Source organism: Dermacentor andersoni, chromosome 7 (assembly GCF_023375885.2).
Source record: "Dermacentor andersoni chromosome 7, qqDerAnde1_hic_scaffold, whole genome shotgun sequence".
In the NCBI taxonomy this organism is placed as follows: Eukaryota; Metazoa; Arthropoda; class Arachnida; order Ixodida; family Ixodidae; genus Dermacentor; species Dermacentor andersoni.
Window position 1 is genome coordinate 953,634 of NC_092820.1, and position 19,659 is coordinate 973,292.

The 19,659-nt window shown below is 49.4% G+C and overlaps 1 protein-coding gene across 1 annotated transcript in view; it reads left to right on the forward strand.

The window, feature by feature from the left end:
- LOC129386042 (cytosolic endo-beta-N-acetylglucosaminidase-like) overlaps positions 1 to 19,659 on the forward strand; it is a 476,321-nt gene that overhangs the window by 386,002 nt on the left and 70,660 nt on the right. Inside the window, exon 8 of the mRNA XM_055073273.1 lies at positions 18,973 to 19,221. Within this exon, the coding sequence (XP_054929248.1) occupies positions 18,973 to 19,221 (249 nt within the window). The remainder of the gene's footprint in view (positions 1 to 18,972; positions 19,222 to 19,659) is intronic.

Sequence of the window (19,659 nt, forward strand, 5' to 3'; positions counted from 1 at the left end):
GCGCCATGCGCCAACTTCGCGGGGACTGAGCACCCCAAAGTTCTGCGTAATCCTGATCTACAAACCTACGCACGTGGGATACACCCTGTCTCTGATCGCCAATTTATCCGCCTCGTCACAACACATGGCATCATAACGACACCGACGGTACCGCTTCACCCGACGAATACTGATACTATAAAGGAGGAGATGAGACCGTTTTTCGGCAGTGGGCACTGCAACAGCACAAGGGGCATGATGCTAAAAACCCATACTGCTTTGCACTACAGGTTGCGATGGCCTTGTTTTGCTGCGCGCTTGCGCCATGCGCCAACTTCCCGGGGACTGAGCACCCCAAAGTTCTGCGTAATCCTGATCTGCAAACCTACGCACGTGGGATACACCCTGTCTCCGATCGCCAATTTATCCGCCTCGTCAGAACACATGGCATCATAACGACACCGACGGTACCGCTTCACCCGACGAATACTGATACTATAAAGGAGGAGATGAGACCGTTTTTCGGCAGTGGGCACTGCAACAGCACAAGGGGCATGATGCTAAAAACCCATACTGCTTTGCACTACAGGTTGCGATGGCCTTGTTTTGCTGCGCGCTTGCGCCATGCGCCAACTTCCCGGGGACTGAGCACCCCAAAGTTCTGCGTAATCCTGATCTGCAAACCTACGCACGTGGGATACACCCTGTCTCCGATCGCCAATTTATCCGCCTCGTCAGAACACATGGCATCATAACGACACCGACGGTACCGCTTCACCCGACGAATACTGAAACTATAATGGAGGAGATGAGACCGTTTTTCGGCAGTGGGCACTGCAACAGCACAAGCGGCATGATGCTAAAAACCCATACTGCTTTGCGCTACAGGTTGCGGTGGCCTTGCTTTGCTACCCGCTTGCGCCATGCGCCAACTTCCCGGAGACTGAGCACCCCAAAGTTCTGCGTAATCCTGATCTGCAAACCTACGCACGTGGGATACACCCTGTCTCCGATCGCCAATTTATCCGCCTCGTCAGAACACATGGCATCATAACGACACCGACGGTACCGCTTCACCCGACGAATATTGAAACTATAAAGGAGGAGATGAGACCGTTTTTCGGCAATGGGCACTGCAACAGCACAAGGCGCATGATGCTAAAAACCCATACTGCTTTGCGCTACAGGTTGCGGTGGCCTTGCTTTGATACCCGCTTGCGCCATGCGCCAACTTCCCGGGGACTGAGCACCCCAAAGTTCTGCGTAATCCTGATCTGCAAGCCTACGCACGTGGGATACACCCTGTCTCTGATCGCCAATTTATCCGCCATGTCACAACACATGGCGTCATAACGACACCGACGGTACCGCTTCACCCGACGAATACTGATACTATAAAGGAGGAGATGAGACCGTTTTTCGGCAGTGGGCACTGCAACAGCACAAGGGGCATGATGCTAAAAACCCATACTGCTTTGCACTACAGGTTGCGATGGCCTTGTTTTGCTGCGCGCTTGCGCCATGCACCAACTTCCTGGGGACTGAGCACCCCAAAGTTCTGCGTAATCCTGATCTGCAAACCTACGCACGTGGGATACACCCTGTGTCTGATCGCCAATTTATCCGCCTCGTCACAACACATGGCATCAAACGACACCGACGGTTACGCTTCACCCGACGAATACTGAAACTATAAAGGAGGAGATGAGACCGTTTTTCGGCAGTGGGCACTGCAACAGTACAAGGGGCATGATGCTAAAAACCCATACTGTTCGCACTACAGGTTGCGATGGCCTTGTTTTGCTGCGCGCTTGCGCCATGCGCCAACTTCCCGGGGACTGAGCACCCCAAAGTTCTGCGCAATCCTGATCTGCAAACCTACGCACGTGGGATACACCCTGTCTCCGATCGCCAATTTATCCGCCTCGTCAGAACACATGGCATCATAACGACACCGACGGTACCGCTTCACCCGACGAATACTGAAACTATAAAGGAGGAGATGAGACCGTTTTTGGCAGTGGGCACTGCAACAGCACAAGCGGCATGATGCTAAAAACCCATACTGCTTTGCGCTACAGGTTGCGGTGGCCTTGCTTTGCTACCCGCTTGCGCCATGCGCCAACTTCCCGGGGACTGAGCACCTCAAAGTTCTGCGTAATCCTGATCTACAAACCTACGCACGTGGGATACACCCTGTCTCTGATCGCCAATTTATCCGCCTCGTCACAACACATGGTATCATAACGACACCGACGGTACCGCTTCACCCGACGAATACTGATACTATAAAGGAGGAGATGAGACCGTTTTTCGGCAGTGGGCACTGCAACAGTACAAGGGGCATGATGCTAAAAACCCATACTGCTTTGCACTACAGGTTGCGATGGCCTTGTTTTGCTGCGCGCTTGCGCCATGCGCCAACTTCCCGGGGACTGAGCACCCCAAAGTTCTGCGTAATCCTGATCTGCAAACCTACGCACGTGGGATACACCCTGTCTCCGATCGCCAATTTATCCGCCTCGTCAGAACACATGGCATCATAACGACACCGACGGTACCGCTTCACCCGACGAATACTGATACTATAAAGGAGGAGATGAGACCGTTTTTCGGCAGTGGGCACTGCAAATGCACAAGGGGCATGATGCTAAAAACCCATACTGCTTTGCACTACAGGTTGCGATGGCCTTGTTTTGCTGCGCGCTTGCGCCATGCGCCAACTTCCCGGGGACTGAGCACCCCAAAGTTCTGCGTAATCCTGATCTGCAAACCTACGCACGTGGGATACACCCTGTCTCCGATCGCCAATTTATCCGCCTCGTCAGAACACATGGCATCATAACGACACCGACGGTACCGCTTCACCCGACGAATACTGAAACTATAATGGAGGAGATGAGACCGTTTTTCGGCAGTGGGCACTGCAACAGCACAAGCGGCATGATGCTAAAAACCCATACTGCTTTGCGCTACAGGTTGCGGTGGCCTTGCTTTGCTACCCGCTTGCGCCATGCGCCAACTTCCCGGAGACTGAGCACCCCAAAGTTCTGCGTAATCCTGATCTGCAAACCTACGCACGTGGGATACACCCTGTCTCCGATCGCCAATTTATCCGCCTCGTCAGAACACATGGCATCATAACGACACCGACGGTACCGCTTCACCCGACGAATATTGAAACTATAAAGGAGGAGATGAGACCGTTTTTCGGCAATGGGCACTGCAACAGCACAAGGCGCATGATGCTAAAAACCCATACTGCTTTGCGCTACAGGTTGCGGTGGCCTTGCTTTGATACCCGCTTGCGCCATGCGCCAACTTCCCGGGGACTGAGCACCCCAAAGTTCTGCGTAATCCTGATCTGCAAGCCTACGCACGTGGGATACACCCTGTCTCTGATCGCCAATTTATCCGCCTTGTCACAACACATGGCGTCATAACGACACCGACGGTACCGCTTCACCCGACGAATACTGATACTATAAAGGAGGAGATGAGACCGTTTTTCGGCAGTGGGCACTGCAACAGCACAAGGGGCATGATGCTAAAAACCCATACTGCTTTGCACTACAGGTTGCGATGGCCTTGTTTTGCTGCGCGCTTGCGCCATGCACCAACTTCCTGGGGACTGAGCACCCCAAAGTTCTGCGTAATCCTGATCTGCAAACCTACGCACGTGGGATACACCCTGTGTCTGATCGCCAATTTATCCGCCTCGTCACAACACATGGCATCAAACGACACCGACGGTTACGCTTCACCCGACGAATACTGAAACTATAAAGGAGGAGATGAGACCGTTTTTCGGCAGTGGGCACTGCAACAGTACAAGGGGCATGATGCTAAAAACCCATACTGTTCGCACTACAGGTTGCGATGGCCTTGTTTTGCTGCGCGCTTGCGCCATGCGCCAACTTCCCGGGGACTGAGCACCCCAAAGTTCTGCGCAATCCTGATCTGCAAACCTACGCACGTGGGATACACCCTGTCTCCGATCGCCAATTTATCCGCCTCGTCAGAACACATGGCATCATAACGACACCGACGGTACCGCTTCACCCGACGAATACTGAAACTATAAAGGAGGAGATGAGACCGTTTTTGGCAGTGGGCACTGCAACAGCACAAGCGGCATGATGCTAAAAACCCATACTGCTTTGCGCTACAGGTTGCGGTGGCCTTGCTTTGCTACCCGCTTGCGCCATGCGCCAACTTCCCGGGGACTGAGCACCTCAAAGTTCTGCGTAATCCTGATCTACAAACCTACGCACGTGGGATACACCCTGTCTCTGATCGCCAATTTATCCGCCTCGTCACAACACATGGTATCATAACGACACCGACGGTACCGCTTCACCCGACGAATACTGATACTATAAAGGAGGAGATGAGACCGTTTTTCGGCAGTGGGCACTGCAACAGTACAAGGGGCATGATGCTAAAAACCCATACTGTTTGCACTACAGGTTGCGATGGCCTTGTTTTGCTGCGCGCTTGCGCCATGCGCCAACTTCCCGGGGACTGAGCACCCCAAAGTTCTGCGTAATCCTGATCTGCAAACCTACGCACGTGGGATACTCCCTGTCTCCGATCGCCAATTTATCCGCCTCGTCAGAACACATGGTATCATAACGACACCGACGGTACCGCTTCACCCGACGAATACTGAAACTATAAAGGAGGAGATGAGACCGTTTTTCGGCAGTGGGCACTGCAACAGCACAAGCGGCATGATGCTAAAAACCAATACTGCTTTGCGCTACAGGTTGCGGTGGCCTTGCTTTGCTACCCGCTTGCGCCATGCGCCAACTTCCCGGAGACTGAGCACCCCAAAGTTCTGCGTAATCCTGATCTGCAAACCTACGCACGTGGGATACACGCTGTCTCCGATCGCCAATTTATCCGCCTCGTCAGAACACATGGCATCATAACGACACCGACGGTACCGCTTCACCCGAAGAATACTGAAACTATAAAGGAGGAGATGAGACCGTTTTTCGGCAGTGGGCACTGCAACAGCACAAGGGGCATGATGCTAAAAACCCATACTGCTTTGCACTGCAGGTTGCGGTGGCCTTGTTTTGCTGCCCGCTTGCGCCATGCGCCAACTTCCCGGGGACTGAGCACCCCAAAGTTCTGCGTAATCCTGATCTACAAACCTACGCACGTGGGATACACCCTGTCTCTGATCGCCAATTTTATCGCCTCGTCACAACACATGGCATCATAAGGACACCGACGGTACCGCTTCACCCGACGAATACTGATACTATAAAGGAGGAGATGAGACCGTTTTTCGGCAGTGGGCACTGCAACAGCACAAGGGGCATGATGCTAAAAACCCATACTGCTTTGCACTGCAGGTTGCGATGGCCTTGTTTTGCTGCGCGCTTGCGCCATGCGCCAACTTCCCGGGGACTGAGCACCCCAAAGTTCTGCGTAATCCTGATCTACAAACCTACGCACGTGGGATACACCCTGTCTCTGATCGCCCATTTATCCGCCTCGTCACAACACATGGTATCATAACGACACCGACGGTACCGCTTCACCCGACGTATACTGATACTATAAAGGAGGAGATGAGACCGTTTTTCGGCAGTGGGCTCTGCAACAGCCCAAGGCGCATGATGCTAAAAACCCATACTGCTTTGCGCTACAGGTAGCGATGGCCTTGTTTTGCTGCGCGCTTGCGCCATGCGCCAACTTCCCGGGGACTGAGCACCCCAAAGTTCTGCGTAATCCTGATCTGCAAACCTACGCACGTGGGATACACCCTGTCTCTGATCGCCAATTTATCCGCCTCGTCACAACACATGGCATCATAACGACACGATGGTACCGCTTCACCCGACGAATACTGATACTATAAAGGAGGAGATGAGACCGTTTTTCGGCAGTGGGCACTGCAACAGCACAAGGGGCATGATGCTAAAAACCCATACTGCTTTGCACTACAGGTTGCGATGGCCTTGTTTTGCTGCGCGCTTGCGCCATGCGCCAACTTCCCGGGGACTGAGCACCCCAAAGGTCTGCGTAATCCTGATCTGCAAACCTACGCACGTGGGATACGCCCTGTCTCTGATCGCCAATTTATCCGCCTCGTCACAACACATGGCATCATACGACACCGACGGTTACGCTTCACCCGACGAATACTGAAACTATAAAGGAGGAGATCGTTTTTCGGCAGTGGGCACTGCAACAGCACAAGGGGCATGATGCTAAAAACCCATACTGCTTTGCACTACAGGTTGCGATGGCCTTCTTTTGCTGCGCGCTTGCGCCATGCGCCAACTTCCCGGGGACTGAGCACCCCAAAGTTCTGCGTAATCCTGATGTGCAAACCTACGCACGTGGGATACACCCTGTCTCTGATGGCCAATTTATCCGCCTCGTCACAACACATGGCATCATAACGACACCGACGGTACCGCTTCACCCGACGAATACTGATACTATAAAGGAGGAGATGAGACCGTTTTTCGGCAGTGGGCACTGCAACAGCACAAGGGGCATGATGCTAAAAACCCATACTGCTTTGCACTACAGGTTGCGATGGCCTTGTTTTGCTGCGCGCTTGCGCCATGAGCCAACTTCCCGGGGACTGAGCACCCCAAAGTTCTGCGTAATCCTGATCTACAAACCTACGCACGTGGGATACACCCTGTCTCTGATCGCCAATTTATCCGCCTCGTCACAACACATGGCATCATAACGACACCGACGGTACCGCTTCACCCGACGAATACTGATACTATAAAGGAGGAGATGAGACCGTTTTTCGGCAGTGGGCACTGCAACAGCACAAGGGGCATGATGCTAAAAACCCATACTGCTTTACACGACAGGTTGCGATGGCCTTGTTTTGCTGCACGCTTGCGCCATGCGCCAACTTCCCGGGGACTGAGCACCCCAAAGTTCTGCGTAATCCTGATCTACAAACCTACGCACGTGGGATACACCCTGTCTCGGATCGCCAATTTATCCGCCTCGTCACAACACATGGCATCATAACGACACCGACGGTACCGCTTCACCCGACGAATACTGATATTATAAAGGAGGAGATGAGACCGTTTTTCCGCAGTGGGCACTGCAACAGCACAAGGGGCATGATGCTAAAAACCCATACTGCTTTGCACTACAGGTAGCGATGGCCTTCTTTTGCTGCGCGCTTGCGCCATGCGCCAACTTCCCGGGGACTGAGCACCCCAAAGTTCTGCGTAATCCTGATCTGCAAACCTACGCACGTGGGATACACCCTGTCTCTGATCGCCAATTTATCCGCCTCGTCACAACACATGGCATCATAACGACACCGACGGTACCGCTTCACCCGACGAATACTGATACTATAAAGGAGGAGATGAGACCGTTTTTCGGCAGTGGGCACTGCAACAGCACAAGGGGCATGATGCTAAAAAACCATACTGCTTTGCACTACAGGTAGCGATGGCCTTGTTTTGCTGCGCGCTTGCGCCATGCGCCAACTTCCCGGGGACTGAGCACCTCAAAGTTCTGCGTAATACTGATCTACAAACCTACGCACGTGGGATACACTCTGTCTCTGATCGCCAATTTATCTGCCTCGTCACAACACATGGTATCATAACGACACCGACGGTACCGCCTCACCCGACGAATACTGATACTATAAAGGAGGAGATGAGACCGTTTTTCGGCAGTGGGCACTGCAACAGCAGAAGGGGCATGATGCTAAAAACCCATACTGCTTTGCACTACAGGTAGCGATGGCCTTGTTTTGCTGCGCGCTTGCGCCATGCGCCAACTTCCCGGGGACTGAGCACCCCAAAGTTCTACGTAATCCTGATCTACAAACCTACGCACGTGGGATACACCCTGTCTCTGATCGCCAATTTATCCGCCTCGTCACAACACATGGTATCATAACGACACCGACGGTACCGCTTCACCCGACGAATACTGATACTATAAAGGAGGAGATGAGACCGTTTTTCGGCAGTGGGCACTGCAACAGCACAAGGGGCATGATGCTAAACACCCATACTGCTTTGCACTGCAGGTAGCGATGGCCTTGTTTTGCTGCGCGCTTGCGCCATGCGCCAACTTCCCGGGGACTGAGCACCCCAAAGTTCTGCGTAATCCTGATCTTTAAACCTACGGACGTGGGATACACCCTGTCTCTGATCGCCAATTTATCCGCCTCGTCACAACACATGGCATCATAACGACACCGACGGTACCGCTTCACCCGACGAATACTGATACTATAAAGGAGGAGATGAGACCGTTTTTCGGCAGTGGGCACTGCAACAGCACAAGGGGCATGATGCTAAAAACGCATACGGCTTTGCACTACAGGTTGCGATGGCCTTGTTTTGCTGCGCGCTTGCGCCATGCGCCAACTTCCCGGGGACTGAGCACCCCAAAGTTCTGCGTAATCCTGATCTGCAAACCTACGCACGTGGGATACACCCTGTCTCTGATCGCCAATTTATCCGCCTCGTCACAACACATGGCATCATAATGACACCGACGGTACCGCTTCACCCGACGAATACTGATACTATAAAGGAGGAGATGAGACCGTTTTTCGGCAGTGGGCACTGCAACAGCACAAGGGGCATGATGCTAAAAACCCATACTGCTTTGCACTACAGGTTGCGATGGCCTTGTTTTGCTGCACGCTTGCGCCATGCGCCAACTTCCCGGGGACTGAGCACCCCAAAGTTCTGCGTAATCCTGATCTGCAAACCTACCCACGTGGGATACACCCTGTCTCTGATCGCCAATTTATCCGCCTCGTCACGACAAATGGCATTATAGTAACAGCTACTATACCGCTTCACCTGACGAATACTGCTACTAAAAAAGAAGAGACGAGACCATTCTTCGACAGTGGGCACTACAGCAGCACAACCGGCATGATGCTAAACACCCATTTTACTTTGCAGTACAGGTCAGTTCTTATTCGTCTTTTAAATGCTTCCGCAGTGATGATCATTGGCTGCTGCTTCTGTCATGTCCACTGGGTGTCAAGCGCATTTTGAGTTGCCTGGCTTGTTTGCCTGGTGATCTTTTACTCGGTGGCGATATTGAGCAAAACTCCCGGCCAACCGAAAAATAAATGCTGCATAAGAACTGGATCGCCAGAGCAAGTTGCAGTCAGCCATTGAAGAGAGCAAGACATCGCAAGTAAACGTGGCACAAAAAAATTCTTTCCTAACAAGTCGCATCGAGCTCGTTCGAAAGCAATTATGAACCGTGGCTGCGCTGGACAGCAAAGTTAATGACGTTGAGACAACTGTATCTGTATTGAACCAACAATTTACTTGCTTGGTTGAAAAGGTTGAAGACCTCGAAAACAGGTTAAGGAGGAAAATCTTCATTATTTTCGGCGTAGACGAGTCTGATAAGGATATTAGAGAGGTGCTTGAAAAGGTAGTGACAGAAGAATTTAGCAGGTTATTGGGTGTAAATGTTGCCAGTATCGAAAGGATAAGTATACTAGGTCGAAAAATCGAAAATAAAACGCGTCCTGTTATTTTCGAATTTTGGACTACCGTGACAAAGCATCCATAGTCAATGTCTGTAGCTAATTAAAGTGTAGTAGGTATTCTGTGTCAGAGGACTTTTCTAAAATGTTGCGTAAAATGCGGAAATAGTTGTGGATAAGCGATTACGGCGGAAAAAGCAAACGGAGCGAAAGTGAACGTACTATTTGGTAAGCTAAACATTAATGGCGTCAGGTATGTATGGGATGAGAAAAAGGGTTTTGGTTAGCATCTCAATGCAAAAAAAGTGAAATTGACAGCGCAGTGCAAAGCGTGGCTCGCTTACAATTCTCAGTGTTACCTGGAGGAGCATAGTAAAGATGTCGACTAAGTTTGAAGGACTTCTGCTGGTACGTAAACCAGATATTTATTTATTTGTTTATTTATCTATTTATTTATTTATTTTATTTATTTCAGTACTTTCAGGGCAAGAGGCATTAGAAAGAGGAGGGGCATACAAAATCGGCGGCAGCTTTCTTAAATTTGTTGACGTCGGTGATGGCAGCGATAAAGGCAGGGAGATGGTTCCAGTCATTTTCAGTGTGAGGAATAAATTTATTCAGTCTACTTCGGCATTGCGGTATTCCTACCTTGAAGTTGTGTTCAGTGCGTGAAGATATATAAGATGGAGAGAGGAGTAACTAATGTTTGCGAATAGGGTTGGTACAATAAATTCTATGAAAAAGACATATCAGCGAAAATATGTACGGCACAGAGAAAGAACGGGAAGACCAAGTGCAGATTTCATTGCATATACGCTTGCTGTTCGGGAATAATTTGAAAGAATAAAACGGCCGGCGCGGTTTTGAACAGACTCGAAAGTGGTGTCTCAGAAACAGACTCTAAATACTGCTGTCTCAGAAACTGAGACAGCAGTATTTGTAAATAAAAAAAATAATGTTATCTGATTAGGATCCCAAATAGTGCAAGCATATTCTAGTTTAGGGGTGCTATGCAGGATGCACCGAGTTTCTCGTTCACCGGTGTTTTACCCGAGTTTGCTCGACGACAGTCAGTGAACGGAGATAGCGCGGAACGCGCAAAGGCTGCAAGCAAAAAAATACGTAGACAAAAAGCCGCGTTTGACAACACGAGCGCACCCTGCGCGGCACGCTTCTTCCGCGTTTCAATCGCAGAAGGCTGCACAACGAAACGCGCCAGCGCCGGGTATTGTTATCAACGGATTATCGCAACTTAGCAATACCGTCACTGTCCCGCTGCCTGTCTGCACCCTTGCCGTGAGCCGCTTGCCACGCCTTTCCCGGGCGCGTCAAGGGCATGCCTCCTCTTTCGGGCACTATCTTTCTATCCTTCATCGAATGCGAACAGGGTGCATGCGGCGCATTGTTGCACCTACGCTTTCGCACAAACGAATACGTTAAAATAGGACAAATAGTATAACAAAAATATTCATTTCCTTAAGTGTCTGTTTTTCATTTTTAATGCTAGCAATTTCTGATGACAAACGAACATCGAGCGAATTATTAAATTTTGCTCTTCTTGCCACGAGTGGCGAGTGAGGCGAAAGCTTAGAAGCGGATACATTGGTGAGGGTTACACGCACGAGGTAGTTCACACGGTGAGAAGTCGCCTAGGGGCGCTACAGTGCTATTCTCAATAATGTCAGTGATCATCACTTTTTCTCTATTAGGGGAATAGAAACGCAGCGCCGTGGTACGGCTGTTCATCGCAGGCGCCTTAAGGCCCCCGCTTTACCAACTAAAAACGATACACTAATCATAAATACGGGAGCAACGGCTGTCGTTGCAAAATGGCGGTCCGTAGTGCCCGTAGTGACGCAGTTTAGTGAAAATTTACTAGTTTATCATTGTGCGCGAAGCCTCAGCGATGCATTGCGAAGTGCGTGCTTCCCATCGACACAATTCATCGCTTGTCATCGCTTGCCCAGTGAAAGTGCCTCTGAGCGCATGTACGCAGTATTTGAGTGTTTTGTGCGCACCAAGGTGCTTGCGGATTACTTATGCTGGAGCCAGCAGCGATCGCAGAAGGATATCGTAACGACACCGCAGCAATCGCATTTTGGCAGGTGAGGGCTCTTGTGTGCGGTTATGAAATGAGACTTCGAACTGAGGAAGGTGGTGGAACTGTTGAGTGCGCAATGCTTGTGATGAAGAAATGCCATTGCACAGGGTCTAGAAGAGCGAGCGATTCTCGGACGCTGATCGTGTTTACGACGTTGTGTCTCCGATACATCACCGATGACAGAGCAGCCATCTCAAACGACTGCTGCGATACGCACTCCTCAGCATCGTCGTCACCTTCGGCGCATCGACGCCTTGCAAGCAGCTACAGTGAGGTGCCGATAATTATTTACTGTGCCCTACGTCGCCACAATGCAGGCAATGAAACCGTGCTGTGGGGCCATCTCAGCCCGAGAAGCCAGCGACAGTCAACGCTTTGTTTTTGATAGTAGTGCGCACTACATCACCGATGACAGTGTGTTGTGCGTGTTTTATGTCGGTGGTGAATATTGTTGATGCCTCTCAGCTCGGCACCGCGTCGCTGTTGCCGAAAGATAAGTTGGGCGTGGCCCAACCGTGGTGGGTGCGCGCAGAAGAGTTGCATGCCTCGCGCGGGGCGTGACCTCTCGTTTTGATTGACAGGCGAACTCGTGCTAAACTCGTACGTCGCGAAACCCCCTCCGAGTTCAACTCGGGAACATGGCGGCGGCGGCAGCGGCCTGTGTTATTGCAGCCAGCGGCAGCAAGCGTCAGTATGACCGTCTCGACCCGTTCGCGTACATGACCGCCGTGGAGTTTCAGCGTCATTTTGGCCTGCCGAAGACATCAGTGCGCTGGCTGTGTGACGAGCTAGGCGAAGACTTTCGTCTGTGGAGACAGCGTGGCGGGCTTCATTCGCTCACGTTGAAGAGCAAGTCCTCTGCGCCCTCCGTTTCTACGGGACTGGAAGTTTTTAGGGAAGCGTCGGCGCCGAGCGTTACATTGGACGTCATCAAACTATTGTGAGCCTCTGTGTCAGAGATGTCTGATGCGCTTATTGATGCGGCAGTGCGGAAGCGGTGGCTGGCTTTCCCGAAGACTGCGGCTGAGCGGGCATTTATAAAAAAAAAACGCTTCTTACTTCGCGGAAACATTACGAACGTAGTCGGGTGTGTCGACTACGTTCCTACCTACCTTGCGTACGTAGGAATCAAGGTGCCTTCAATGTCAGCGTTACTGTGATTAGCATTGAAGCAATGTCTAGACGGCCCGGGGCATATTGCGAAATTTGTCACTTCTCTGTAGCCGACTTAAATTTTGTGTTTCCGACGTCACACATGCGGCAGCCTATGATACTGACTTTTTCGCTGGTTGCTGTCTTTTTACCGATTGTTCTACTTGTCTATCAGGGTGCCTTCCAAATGGCTCACTTCTTTGGGGAAAGAGGTTAATGAAGTATAAATAGATAAATGGATATCACAAATTCTATAAAGTACCCTGTGAATGCTAATCTCATAAAGAACTTGTCTTTTTTTATGAAATTACTTAGTACAAGTTACTTAGTATGCATAATGCTGAATTTTGGTCATGCGTAATCTATCGGCCACACTATGAAACAGCAAGGCAAATTCAGCGTTTGATTCTGAAAACACAGAACACCAATTTACCTCACCAACGCGAGCGATGAAGTCGTCTTTATTAATCACGGCTTTATAGAATTCGTGACATGGTTTATGTAATTGATAAGGAAGTTTAAAAAAGACAGGAAAATGGTCAGTGATGTTAATTTCAAGTATACTGCAAACTGGAGGGCACATAAGGCTGGAAAATATGTGATCTATTAAGGTGGCCGAAGCCCCTAAATTACATCTAGTTGCACAACACATGGGCAGAGCTGGCGGAAGCGGTGCGAACCTCTCAAATTGAGAGACTTAGCACCACGAGGACAGGAAGAGCCATATTGGCCAAAGTTGGAATAAATCCGGACAGAGGCCCCACCCAAAAGGTGGAAGTAGATAGGGAAGTTAGAAAAAATCTGATTATCCCCCCCCTGCCAAAAAACATGCACCTGGAACATAGCAAAGACAGGAGGCATAAACGAGCCGAAGCATTAAAAATTAGATTCGGTAATATCTCGGAACATGAGGTGGCCTATGTAGACGCGGCGGGAGGTAGCGGCAGTTTTACGGTGGCAACGGCCGTCAGCGGCCGGGGTACTCCCGTGACCGCTGTCACTCTGTGCGGGCGCAACATAGAAGTTGCCGAGGAAATTGCGATCGCATTAGCTTGCGCTGGAACGGACGCGAAATTTGTGATCAGTGACAGCAAAACTGCCATACAAAATTTTAGCAAGGGAAGGATCTCGCCCTTAGCGGCCAGAATCCTAGGCCAGAGAAAGCTAGACAGAAAAATTCAAATAATTTGGACTCCGGCGCACGAAGCCGTCCCCGGCAACGAGGCGGCCCACGAGCTGGCTCGAGATCTCTACCGCCGAGCCGCTACGGGGCCCCTCGATGACCGAGGGAGCGGAGAGCGCATGCTAAAATATGGGGAGATCACGCAGCATTATAGATTGGCTCGTAGACTGGTATCCCCGCCAGACCCAAAATTAAACAACACACAAGCAGTCGCGTGGAGACGACTACAAACTTATACATATCCGCACCCGGTTATGGCGAACCACATGTTCCCCGAGGCCAGGAGCGATAAATGTAATCTTTGTGGGGCGAGAGGGACCCTCGACCACATAATATGGGAATGTCCGTACTCTCCCGGGGGAATACACAAAATAGATAGTAGAGACGCCTGGGAGACCCTGCTGCGCAGCTCGGACTCTGAGCTCCAGCTCCGGCTCGTCCAACTGGCTGAAGAGGCTGCTGGGACCCAAGACCTCCCAGCCTGCATCTGAGGCGGCGGCACTCGCCCCCTGCCCTGCGTGTCGGGGGGTGGGTAGATCACCTAATCCGTTGGACATTAAAGTTTATTCTATCTATCTAGTTGGAAGCGAAACCAATGATTCGAAGCCAAATCCATGAAGGCAGTTAGTGTAGGCAGTAGTAGCAGAGCTGCAGTCATCCAGAAGATTGATGTTAATGTCACCAAGAAGCACAACATTGTTCTTTTCTGAAGACAAGTTACCAAGTATAGCGTTCAGGTCATTGCAAAAAGCAGATATGGAAGTTGAAGGTGAGCGATACAGGCAACCGACAATTGTCTGGTTCCCATCTTCCAGTTCGATCCACACGGCTTCACAATTTGGCATTGAAAATGATATGTCATGTCTTCGTTTGTAACGCACATTTGAAGATATAGAAACAGCGACACCTCCGTAGCTTTCATGAGGGCGGTTGCAATACTCCGAAGCATCAGAGGGAAAGCCAAATAAATCATTATCTGCATCTGAAAGCCAAGTTTCAGAAATGCAGATGAGAGAAAATGTGTGGTCTAAAGATGCTAAAAAGTTGTGGATTTCATCATGGTGTTTTTTTAGACTTCGAGCGTTAAAGTGAATAGCAGATAGGCATGGGTTCCTAAAAAAAGATTTAAGTTCTTCAGTTGAAAAATAAGATGACATTATCGAACGCAACAAAATAGGTTAATATTCTGACCCTCCTACAACTACTGGAAGACCGATAAATCACCCTCTGACAAGATGCGAAAGACTCGACTGTCGCTCGTCTTTGTTGCTTTTATTTGGCAATTCTTGGTACATAGAAATTGCCATCCCTTTTCCCTTTTCAGTGATTGAGCCTTCGCAAACAGTACTTTGTTTTCTCTGGTCAGGTGATCATTAATATAAATGGGAACATGATTCGGCCCAGCGAAGCAGAGATCTTTAGAATTTAGGCGAGCCTTTCGTGCCTTAGAAACAAAATCCTGCTTCTTTGTCCTTGAGCAGAACCGCGCAATAATGTTCTTATTGCCCGTTCCCGACCTCGTTGGGACGCGGTGTACAACATCGGTGTCGTCGTCAGAAATGGGACAGCATATTCTTTCACCGACGGCTTTCATGATCGCAAGACAGTTCTCGCCCTGTGTGCATGCTAGTCCCTTGATTTCCACATTGTTTATTCTTGACAGCTGCTCAAATTCAGACAGGCGTTTGCCGAGTGCTTCATTCTCCGTTTTTAGTTCTTTGTTAGCTGCGGTCAAAGTAGCATTTTGAGCTCGGGCTTCCTCAACCATTGAGTAGAGCATGTCGACACTTTGAATCAGAGACGCCATATCACGCTTCATTTCAGCAACGTTTGGGTCTGTTGACAGCTTCAGTGAACACTTTTTTACAAGATCAGCGGCTGCCTCGTCACATCGACCCTTGAACATGGCTTCTAGCTGATCAATTCGTTTCGCGAGCTCCGCACAAGTAGGCATAGTGACAAGCACAAAAGAATACGAGCACCTGGAGCAGCAGCAATCACGAAAGAAACGGTAAATTGAATGAATGCTTTACCAGCAGCGGCACTAACCTGCAAAAGCAAGCAGAATATTTTTCCTGAAGTTCGTAGCTTCCGGCCGTGACCACTGCTGCCAAATGATGCCAAGTCGATTCTGCTGTCCTTCTTATACCAACAAGAGCGCGACGTCACGATCAGGAAGGTGCGCAGAGGAGGCTATCGACTCAGGTGGTCCACGCAGCCAGCTTGCTCCGGTGATCAACGAAGATTGATGACGAATACGATGCAGAGGACGCAGACACAGCACGTGGGCCGAAGTGACCATGCGTGGCTTGCAGGTATAGAGGACGAGCACTGCAAAAGCAAGCAGAATATTTTTCCTGAAGTTCGTAGTTTCCGGCCGTGACCACTGCTGCCAAAAAACCGTGACCACTCCGTTGTGTTGTTTGGCCCCTTCCTTGTAATCATGTATAACCAATTCGCCCATCAAGCGCCTACGTGGTTGTGCCGTGTTGCCTTCCTTCGTCCGTTGTGTTATTTGGCGCCTTCTTATTAATCATGTATAACCAACTCGCCCATCAACACGTGCTCAGTGTATTAACCGGTCAGCGCAGTGAAATCGGTTTGAAATTCGCAGCACATCGTCGTTTGGATTGTGAATGTTGCAAGGTGTACATGTTTTTCAACGGCGTCATCGACCACGGATTTGATGTGCAGTGGTGCCATCGACAAACTTTGTTCTGGCTTGTCGCGCACCGTTTTGAGGATGTGCACGGTTCATGAGCAGTGCCGTCCCTGCATCCGGCATTGCTGCCACACGATTTGCTTTCGTGAGAACTCGTCGAACATCCGCACCGGCTGTCGCGAGTGCTTTCAGAAACTGCTCGCGTTCTGTGCGGGTGCGCGTCTGATATGCGTCGTTATTGTGTGAGTGCTTTGCAAAAGTGTTTTTCATTTGTTGACGACTTGCGCGAATGGCAGGATATGCTACGTACTCGTCATTTAAGGTCCCTGCTTCAATGTAGGGGCATTGACGTTTTGTTTGTTGCGAGATCAGCTTTCAGCGCAAAGCGTTTCCTTGCGCTGAACCACCCCTGGCACACGAACTACTTTCTTATTTCGCATTTAATTTCAAATTCAGCTTTTTGTAGTATGTAGGCAGATAATGGTTACCAAGTTCCGACCCTAATCTCGTTTTACCGCTGTTACGCACATTTGAGGATTTTCGACTCGGTCAAGCTCTCTCGGCATCCAGTACAAAAGTTGTGAAATACTTAGTTGAAGTAATCTTTCATAGCAGCAATTGCGCATTGATCGTATGACAGTTTAAGAGATGATGGTTATGTAAGTTCATTATTTAGCGTTTATTCATAAAAAAGTGCGATACATAATAACTGCTACGTTTTAGCTATTCACTGATTAGTTTACACTCTGTTTTCTGGTTCTGCTTTTCATTTTTAGATGCGGGCATGCATGGACAATTTCATGTCTGCCTGCTACAGTTTGACATAAACAAGCACTAACATCTTCTAAATATGGATAGTAAAATCTGACTAGCAGGTTTCTATTTGACAGTTATGTGGTTGACACACTTAGCTGTTTCGAAAACGTGCGTACATTACTACGTTCGTACATTACTACCTCTGAATGACACCTCTTATGCAACCAATATGAATAAGATTTGACAAAGCGCATGCATCTTCTGTTACTGATCAAAGTTTATGCAATAAACTTCTTTGCCAACTCGTCGTTGTTGGTTGTGTTTCCAATGAGCTATATTCACATTGCCAGCTTGCTTCATTATGCATACAAACAAAGTTATAGCATTTTATTCTGAAATTTTGAAGGTACGCAACTTCTATACTTTATTAATATCTTAGGCTGATCTACTCTGAACAAGGGGCGTATTCTCGTATGATAGCTTTCGACGATATCACAGCCACAGCGGGCCCAGAAATGTTTTACGCGAAGGCAATGGTATGGCCGTAAGTGATCATCCGAGAATATGTCCCCAAAGGAAAATCATTGCATCATTAGTACGGACACCAGCATTGATGGGATGTGTGCGGTCATTGCATGAAATTCCAGAAATTGAACACTGGACCCCTTATTTGCCCAGTAATTTATGCTGGTATAAGTGTCACATTGGTCCGACGTCACCGTACAACAAATTGATTATGCTCTTGAATGTGCTACAAACGGCTAATCATAAAATTTCGCTGTCATTTATCAGCCTTTGTATGCACTACGACTTAGGTGCACATTCTTTGTGTGCAGTTCGCAGCCACCCTCCAACATAACGTTGCTCATACGACTATAGTGCGTACACATCACACGCTATCTCACACCCGTCATACGCAATCTCGTTACGGCTACGCAGCACAGGGAGCACATCTCCTACATGGTTTACGGATTCTCTTAGCACATGGCATAGATCTCGCGCACTTCGTAAAAGTCTGCGTAGCTTATCATACAGATCTCGCACATTTTCTAAAATCTCCTTCAATATGCGTTGCGTATCGTACACTTCTCGTCAAATCTTAGGGATATGTATACATCTCGTACATTTCTCAACGAGTTCACATACAAATTTTTCAATAGGGGAAGCGGGGCTTTCTCTGGACGAAGGGCGCACAGGCTTTTGCTACAAGTTCAGCTGCGTTCACACCGCACAGCGGTTTTGTATACTTTTCGGACATGGTTGTCAGCACGTGATATACACTGCCGAATTGCTGAAAGGCGGCCACAGGACACTTGTTTGTTTGCAATGCCCAAAGAGAAAACTGAGAATTATAGAACAGGAAAGGCCAACAACAAACTTCAGCAAACTTTACTACGTGAAAATTACACTCACATGCCTAAAGAAAACAAATCGGAACGGCCAACTGTAAACAGACGCCATACCATTCTGCACATATGCATAGGGCTGAGGTAGTGCTGTTCAAAGCAATCGACGGGGGCGCTGACATTTTTTAGACGTCGAAAGCATCATGAATTGATCTAATTTTGCTGATCTGTGCTTCCTGAGGAAAATGCCGTCTATTTGGCGCTGCATCTTGCCCAGATTACCAATTTGCGCAAACTGCGTATTTGCAGGTTGTTTGGCTGCGAGTTGCCGTTGGGCAGCCTTTCAATTACGTATGTGTACCAGCCGGGCTGTGTCGACTCCGTCGAGCACGGCTTCTCCATCGTGCTTGTGGTGCGCAGCAGGGAGGGCGAGAAGAGGACCATCCGATTGGGGCTCGCCGTCGCCTCGCCTGATGAGCAGAGATACGCGGTGGTGCGGGACTACGGGTACAACCCCTTCGCCGACCAGGACATGACCGGGTTCTATTGGCTTCCCAGGTGCGCATACGCTTGACGAACTGCTATAGATACTATAACTCATTGAATGAAAGGAAGGAGAGATAGGGGGCGCTCGAGCCAGGCTGAGACCGGAACAAATCTTCGCGACGGGATGAGGCATGTGTCTGAGGCAATGAAAATCTGGAGACCGCTCAGCCCACGCTAACGGAATGCGAAGATATTGATCCAGCGACGACCGTAAGTAGTGTACACCATCGAGAAGTGCATAGATGTGCAGTGTATGGAAGCATAAACTGGATGGCAGGCGAGATAGTCAAGATAAATTTGCAGCATTAGTGAAAAAAACATCGCGAGAGAGATTGATGGAACCATATTCCTTACAGGCATAGGTGCAAGGCAGATATACAAGTTTTAAGCAAGATAAATAGATAAGGCGATGTAGAGCAAAGCCACAATGAAAAACATGTATAACGTGCT